A 9,031-nucleotide genomic window follows, 5' to 3' on the forward strand; every position below is an offset into this window, starting at 1 on the left:
GATGATTTCCCCGTACCTCTTGGAATCACATAAATGATAACTGCCTGCTTGATTCCTATTCCTATTAGTTGAGGCCAAATGAAGAAATAAAACAATATAGTGCATTCTCATTTCAGAGGACTTTATGTTAGGGGTCTCAACTTCCTTATCAACGTATTGATATGAAAACATGGCTTCCTGCCACAAAACCCTTTTGTTCCTATTTCAATCGTAACCAAAAATCATCTTGGACATGAAATAAGTAGCAACATGCAACCCACTTAAGGAGGTCTTAGTAAATGAATCCCTCTAAACCAATGTGGGAACTGATATTTGAATAGAGCCTGCCTTTCATGAGAGGTTTCAGAGTTATATGGGTAAAAGAATAAGAAACCATTGGAGCTGAGAGAAAGCTACTGAAAGAAAACACATTTAGGACTAATTGTGTTGTTGCTGGAGATCACTGGTTCCCAAACTTTTTTGGGCCATTGCCCCCTTGGTTCCATAAACTCATCCTCACTGCCATCTACCCTATGCTATAAAAAAACATGATTGAGAATAGCAGTTTGAATGACCAACTAAGGAAGATAGTAACAATAAAACAGTTACATTTCATTGCATATTTGTTCAAAATCCAATTAAATTTGTTTTAGTTTAATTCATTAAACAACATTGATTAACTTGATCCAATGATATCAGCTTTGGTGGCATACTGGTCTGACTGGAGCACTGGTGGCATGCTTACTAAAAATTCCAGTGTTTTCCACCAGATTTCAACTCCATTCAAAGGTAAAAAAACTTGAAGTAAGTAAGATGTTTCGCTCTAGGCTGATCAATTGTAAAGAAGTGAACAACGTACTTGAAGGGGTCCACGTCCATCACCCCCTGTCACCCCCTCGTCTTAGCACCCAACTAGGTAATCCCACTGACTCCCAGGGGGTGATCTTGCCCACTTTGGGAACCATTGCTATGGATCATTTCACTGGGTTTTTTAAACTATTAAATACATCTCATGGTATTCACAGCAGCATTCTTTCCTCATTGAAATTATCTGGGAGGCCTTTTGCTGCTAGAAAGGCAGCACACACCTACTTTCAATAAATATATTTTTTTCTGGGACTAGTTTATGGAGAATAGCTCTAATCATTTATGAGACCTCCTAGATAAAGTCTTACATTTCTGTCATGGCAAATGGAAGACTGGAATAGTTGTGAGTGTAATATAAAAGAGAGAGAGAAAATTGTATGATACATGCCCGTGAAACCCCTCATACAGCGCAATCAAATACAAAATTTCTCAAGTCTAAGTAGGGGAACTGGTATCCTGATATAGAGGTGGCAGAGGAAGGGGCAAACAGGGTCCTCCAGCACCATTTCTGGTGGCAAAAATGCCACTGGAGGGAGGCACTTTGTGGTGGCATTCTATTGGCAAAAATGGCGCTAGGGGAGGCAGAAAGTGTCTCCCCTGCCCACATCCCATTTGCAGTTAAAGAGAACAAAAGAGAGGTGTTTGATGGTGAGGCTGTGATGCCAAAAAAAAGCAAAGAGGATATTAATTATGCTCCCAAGAAATCAGACCTGGAAAGACGCTCTTTTCCCAGAAAAAAGAAGCAATAAAACGCTCAAGTTTTCAACCGAGCAGAGAGGAGTTTTCTACTGTTTATCCTTACTGCTAGGAAGGGCCAGATCAATAGCAATTTGTGTGACCTACACTGGGCCATAAGTGAGAAGCTATGCTCAGCCTATGCACTTCAGTATGATTGGAGGGAGCAGGGGTCATTTCGTAGAAAAAGAGCTGCAGGAACTCATTAGCATAAATCATGAGCATATGCCACACCCCTTCATCAGGCTAAAATGGCCGGAATTCAGCTGTTGCCAGACAGGGGAGTGTTTCACCATCTGTCAGTGGCCTGATCAGGGCCATTTTGGCCCAAATCCAGGCCAAAATGGGCCGAAATTGGCCATTTTGGGCTTGTCTTGGTCTGGATCTGGTCCAAAACAGCCCAGATTGGGTTAGTGCCTGGCTGGGGAGGGGTCCCCGGCCAGGCACTGACCCAATCCTGGTGGTTTGGACCCTGATCTGGGCCAAAAAGGGCCATTTGGGGACTGTTTGGGCAAGGATCAGGGGCAAAACATCCTGGACCAGGTCAGTGTCAGGCAGGAGAGGGTTCCCCTGCCTGGCACCAACCCGATCCCAGCCGTTTCAGCCCTGATTGTGGCAGAAATGGGCTCAAAACAGCTGTAAATGGCCATTTGGGGCCTGTTTGGTCCCGGATTGGGGCTGAAACAGTTGGGACTGGGTTGGAGCTGGGCGGGGAGGGTTCCTCCACCTGGCACCTATCTGATCTGGGCTGTTTCACCACCAATCCAGGTGGCCATTTTGGGCTCGATTAGGCCCAGATCAGGGTCGATACAGCTGGGACTGGATCGGTGCCAGGCAGGGGAACCCTCTACTGCCCAGCACTGATGTGATCCCGGCCATTTCGGGCCTGATCCCGGTGGAAATGGGCCCAAAATTGCCCCAAATGGCCATTTTGTACCCGTTTAGGCACGGATTGAGGCCTAAATGGCCAGAATTGGATCAGTGCCAGGCAGGGAAGGGTTTGCCCACCTGGCACTGACCTGATCTTGGACATTTTGGCCCCAATCCAGGCCAAAACGGGTCCCAAATGGGCAAAAATGGCCATTTTGTGCCTGTTTTGGCCTGAATCAGGGCCTAAAATGCCAGGATTGGGTCGGCATCAGGTTTCCTCACCTGGCAGTGACCAGATTCGGGCCTTTTCAGCCCCAATTCAGGCCCCTTTGGCCCCCATTGAGGCCGAAACGGGCCCAAAATGGTCACCAATGGCATTTTTGGGCCCGGATCGGGGCCAAAACAGCTGGGATTGGGTTGGTGCCGGGCAAGGGAGGGTTCCCTCTCCCGGCATCAACCCATTTGGGCCATTTTGGCCCCAATGCGGGCCATTTCAGCCCAATTGAATCCTAAATGACCCAAAATATTCAAAAGTCAGGTGGGCGGGGCCTCCTGACTATTGGGGGAACTGCCGGAACGGCGTTCCAGCACATTCCCCCTGGAAATGAGCCCTTGGAGCAAGGCTTTTTTAGGGGACATGAACAATGCAATTTCAGTATTAGGAGGGGGAATTCCACCCATCAGAAGAAAGTGTTAAAAATCTGAACATCTTTTTTTCTGAGTGTGTGCAAGCCATGGGTCTTGCCCACCTGCAAAACATGGTCTTCATACACTATATGGTCTACTCAGGAGTGAAAAGACTTGATGAACTTGTGATTACCTTTGGCAACTTCTGCTCTCTACTCCTCCCACAACAGAAATATACTAAGCTCAGGGCTCATTTTGAGGGGGAACGTGCAGGAATGCAGTTCCAGCAGTTCCTCAAAGAGATCACACGTCAGGTGGCCCCGCCCATCTGACTCTCGGCCATTTTGGGTCTGTTTCAGCTTAGATTGGGGCCAAAACAGCCCAGATCGGGCCTCAGATGGGTGGTGGATCACTCTCAGCTGCGGCCCGATCCTGACCATTTTGGGCTCCTTTTTGGCCATTTTCAGCCCCTTTTTACCATTTTGGGCCCAATTTCGGCCCTGAATGGCCAGGATTGGGTCCAAAACAGCCAGGATAAGTGATGTCAGGGGGTGTGGCACATGCAAATCAGTTATGCTAATGACACACTTCCGGTGATGGCAAGGGGCATGGCATATGCTAATGAGTTGTGCTAATGAGTTCCTCTAGCTCTTTTTCTACTAAATGACCCCTGACTAAGCTTGTTTTGTATTTAAAAAAAATGTTTTGGAAAATGACTTGTGTGAAGTAGCAGACTCTCAAGCTTGTTTCCCTCATGTTCTGGGAGTTCAAAAAGGCCCCACAGCCATCCCATACCTCCATGCAGGAGTACCAATCCTTACTCTCAGGAGGTACCAACACCTCTGTCGCTAAGTAGTAACCATCACCACCCCCAAATTGGAGAAAGAGGTTTGTACATCTAACACTCTATCTGTATTGCTGATCAGAGGCCCCATCTGGTTGCTGCGTCTCCCACTTCACATCAATCACACTCAACAGATAGTGAACTCAACTGATGCCCCTTTACCACTCTTGGGATAGCAAGACTGCATAGGCATGGTGTGTTTACAGATATTAGGCTTCAAGTGTTAAACATCTTTTAATAAAAAAAATAAAAGCATAAAAATGGTCTCTTTGAGCATCAGGCAGAACAATTATACAAATAAAAGTGAAAACATGCAATCTTCTTGCCGTATGCTTAGTAATTATCCCACATGATGATTAATTAGGTTAGATTAATAATTCTTGAAGCTGCAGCATTTAAAAGGCCATCATTAGCATAGTTATCAGAGCTGGAACTTTCCTCAATTGTCCCTTATTACATGATCAATATGGAGTCCCGAGATAAAGTCTTAGTCCATGGCTTGCACTAATTCAAGAAAGACAACCAAGGAGAAAAAAAAATCCTTCTCATGTCCTGAGAATTTATAATCTCCCTTTGAGAGTCCATTCCCCTCTAGAGTCAGTTCTGATCTTCCTACTTCAAGAGGAAGAAAATACTATCTGGCATTATCCATTTGCATAATTAAGAGCAGGGATGCTTTGTGCTTGGGACAGAGATGACTCATCTCCTGTAACTTTCCTTTTGCTAGTCTATTACCAGCATTGCAACCTCTTGAGGATGCATCAAGCTCAGCCCCAATTAATAAAACATCAGGATGGGATTCTAGAGTGGAGGGCTGGGATGTAGCACTTCGGCTGTTCAAACATATATCAACCATCTCATGGAGAATAGTTTAAATTTATTCTCATAGAGGTTATCTCTGCATGGTGAGCTGATTATCAACTGTAGTGTACCAAACTTTCTATCAGTTCTCATAAATTTCCTAATCTAAAACTATGAAATCACCCCAACTGCAGTGGCCCAGTGACACATGCAACTTATGCAGATTCTGCCCTTGTGTTAAGGTGATAATTATTTGTTTTTAGTAGAGTCTCTTTTGTCTAGTCATTTAAAGACATATTTGTACATGTTTGTCAAATACGCCATCAGTTGTTCCAGCTTTCAATAGGGTGGAAATGATCATCAGTACCATCATAGTTCTCTCCAGCTGTCACATTTACAGAGCATGAGCACTGATGCTTTTCAGGAGAAGAGTGCACTAAAAAATGAACAAAAAGTCAACATGAGAAACTTCAACTAAGGTGAGTGTTTGATCTTTCCTTCATTTTTGGATCTAGATATAGAAGGTTGCCTCATTTTGAGGTTTCAAAAAGACTGCAGGTAACAGAGTGGATCTTATAAGCTTTTCTGCTGGAGAAAGAAGGAGAGGTCCCTTCTGACCACCAAAAAGGCTATGCCAGGAACTGTGAGATCTGCATGGACAAATGTCACATGGGATGAGGGCTACTGTGTGATTCGCCTCCATTTTAACCTCACAAAGGCCCTATTAGGTAGTTTAGGCTGAGAGTATGTGATTGGTCCAAAGTCATCTAGCAAGGTTTCATGGCAGAGTGGGAATTCAAACCTTGGTCTCCCAGATCCTAATTCAGTGGTCTAACCACTACACAACACTTGTTCTCTGTAGACTACAATGAGTTGCTGCAAGGTCTTTTGTTCTGGCCAAGATGGACAAACAGATGGACACAAAAAATGTGTCAGATTTTGACGGAATAACCGCCTGTAATTAGTGCTGCCAAGTGACCCGCTTTGCCCAACAACAAAAACACTGGAGCCAAGACGTTGTGATGAAGTGCAGATGGTGTATTATACAAGTCCATATATTACAGGTGCAAAAGTGCTCAGCATACATACATACAGAGAGAGCAAAACCAGAGTCCAGTCCTTAGGTCAGTTACCAGAGTTATCCAAGATTGTTCTGAGCGACAAAGGTTTGCACCAGGCACCAAGCTGAGCAGATCAGCGATGCACAAACCTTTGGCTGGACTTTTAAGTGTCCACTAGCCTATAGGGTGAGTTGGAGTCAGCCAACCAGCACACGGCTGATGCAATCTTGCCGCAATCCCAGCTTAATTGATCAGGTGTGAACTGTCAGAGAAATTGCTGACTCACCCTATGCTCTATGTTAAAGGGCACAACAGCCTTTACACATGTGCAAGTGAGTTTATATTCTGACAGATTTGTATTTGGGCTGCATGAGGAGAAGGGATTTAGCTGTTCCAGTCCTACTCAGTTTCACCAATGGAAACCAGGCTTCCTATGCTATTATTATCAGTTTTAATGGTGAAAATACATATCCCATTAAAAGCTCATCTCTTGCCCTCTTTCAAAATACAAATAGTAGCAAAAGGTACTTCGTTTTCATTAATGAAACCAAGTCAAAATTCCGCTTTCCATAATCATTATTTTGAATGCTAAGTCTTGGCACAATTCTGTTCCTCCAGTACACAATAACCATATAATGGTTGGATCCAACCAGGTTTTTTTCATTCACTTTCTTCCAGTTTTCTTCCTTACAACAGCTTCCATCTCACATGACTTGTATCCATGTAGTTCTCACGATCCCTATTATTGCCTGTTTGGATGGACAAAAGAGATCCCTCTTGCTTGTTCTATAAGTGGAAATGCTAGCTGGATTCCACCCATATATACTTATCCATACCTATATATACACAGAAACATCATAAAGATAAGACAGACTTCTGACCAGAAGCAGGCCTGTTTTGGACTGGTACCTAAAATAAAGTGTAGTAGTCCAGCCATGGGGAGAGAGCATTCCAAAAGAGAGGTGCCATCACTGAAAATACCCTGTACCAATATACCACCTGTGTTGGCTCTATAAAAAGAGGCACAGAGAAAAGGTCCTGGGAAGCGAATCTTAACCAGTGGGCTGGACAGTAAAGGAGAAGAGAGTCTTACTTGTACCCTGCCACCAAACTGCTTAGGACCTTGAAGGTAAGCACTTTGAATTTTGCCAGGAAACGGATATAGCCAGTGTAGATATTTCAGCACAGGGACGATACGAATCCCCTCCCCCCAAATTAATATCCTTTCTACCACATTTTGAACCAATTTAAACTTTTGTAACATTTTCAAAAACAGCACTACATTATTAGATTGTTGGATGAAAGTTTAATGCTTCCACTAGAAAGACTATCATTTTTATATTTGCAAAAGATAATGGTACATTGGACTAATATGTTGTCAATGGAGTTAATAAAACATCACCCAAGAATCTATATGATCATGTGGGTACCTGGCGTGTAAAAAACAGTTCACTAAAATTACTAAAGTGAGGTTTCTTCATATTGGACATATTTAAGTTTTTGCTGTTTTGTGTTGACTTATTGTAGCCCTCCCCCATTCAGTGAGCTGTTATGCCCCATACCTTGACAGATCAGGCTGTGGACTTCAAAGTATTATCTCAATTGCCCTAATTCAGGATTTATGCCTTCCAGCCCCTTACAAAAACATTTGTTGTTGAGCATGAGGGTTCTCTTCTAACACCTGAAGCAATCTCTTCACAGAGTGTGATTTCTTTGCCTAGGTCAGCAGTGCCAGAATCATCAAAATGAAGAACTATTCTACTATTCAAGAGTTTGTTTTGGTAGGTCTTTCCAGTTCTCCTGAGCATAACATGTTCATCCTTTGGGCATTTTTCTTCCTCTATGCAGCTGCAATAGTGGGCAACCTCCTTATCATCCTTGCCATCAGTAGTTGTAGAAAACTACACTCACCCATGTACTTCCTGCTCATCAATTTGTCTGTAATAAATGTGTGTTCTATCTCCACTACCATTCCCAAAATGCTACAAACTATTTTGGCTCAGAGAAAGACCATCACACTTTCAGGCTGTATTGCACAGGTATTTCTCTTCCTCTGGGCTCTGGGGACAGAGCTCCTGCTCCTGGCATTTATGGCTTTTGACCGCTATGCTGCTATCTGCCACCCTTTGCACTATCCAGTCATCATGAAGAAAGAATTTTGCATTGGTGTCATGACCGGACTGTGGATTTTTGGTGCAATCAATTCTTCCGTTCACACAGGGCTTGTGCTCCAACTGTCCTTTTGTGACTCCAACATCATCAATCACTTCTTCTGTGAGCTGCCACCAATGTTCAAGATTTCTTGCTCAGACACTAGTTTGAATGAAATTGTGGTCTTTACATCTGCTGTGATCATTGCAGTTGGTAGCTGTGGGTTGACTCTGGCTTCCTATTGGTTTATCCTGAGAACCATCCTCAGAATCCGTTCTGCTGAAGGGAAGAAGAAAGCCTTCTCTACATGCTCTTCTCATCTCCTGGTTGTCAGTTTTTATTATTCCACTATTCTATACTTTTCTTAGGCCTGCCTCAGCCTATTCCCTTGAAGAAGACAAGGTGATAGCCATTCTTTACTCCGTAGTTACCCCCGTTCTCAACCCACTCATATATTCTTTGAGAAATACTGATGTGAAAGAGGCTCTCATCAAACTGAAATATAAATGTTGGCCTCAAGAATAACTGATTGTTATTTATTTCCAGACTAAAACTTCATTTTTTGCCTTATTTGCTCATGTAAACATCAATAAAATATTAACATAGCTAAACCCAAAGACTCATATTATCATGTGACAATAGGATAAACAAATTTTGTGTTGGATTTAACCAGCTTTTCTAAGAGTGTCAATGGAACGAGGGATCCCCTCTGAGTACCAAATAAAGCTATGGTGGGAATCATGGGACTTGCATGGAAAAAGCCTAGCAGGTTATGATCTGTAAAATGGAGGAGAAATGAATGAAAAAGTTGAATAGATCCGATATATTTAGATTTTTATGGTGACAGTAATTTAGAATCTCTTTACAAATCATCTTACACAAGTAGGTGTATATAGTAAATACACAGGCATCACTCGGAGACAGAGTACACTTGAATATAAGACCACATAGAAAGTAAGCATCCCCTTGTAAGATGTCTTGTGTAGAGATACTGGTGTGATCAAATAGCCTTGTACATGAGATTTTGTTGCTTCTGCTGAGGAAAAGATATGCCAAAATATATCTTGAAAAGCTTCTCTCCAAAGGATGGGTAAGA

The 9,031-nt window shown here is 43.0% G+C and overlaps 1 protein-coding gene across 1 annotated transcript; it reads left to right on the plus strand.

Moving 5' to 3' along the window:
• The first annotated feature begins 7,529 nt into the window (after window positions 1-7,529).
• LOC129339295 (olfactory receptor 13G1-like) lies at window positions 7,530-8,460 on the plus strand. Its single transcript, XM_054993881.1, is given in 2 exon segments — window positions 7,530-8,287; window positions 8,289-8,460. Coding segments are annotated over 2 exon segments (930 nt in total).
• Window positions 8,461-9,031: the final 571 nt, after the last annotated feature.

This window comes from Eublepharis macularius, chromosome 12 (genome assembly GCF_028583425.1).
Source record: "Eublepharis macularius isolate TG4126 chromosome 12, MPM_Emac_v1.0, whole genome shotgun sequence".
Lineage (NCBI taxonomy): Eukaryota > Metazoa > Chordata > Lepidosauria > Squamata > Eublepharidae > Eublepharis > Eublepharis macularius.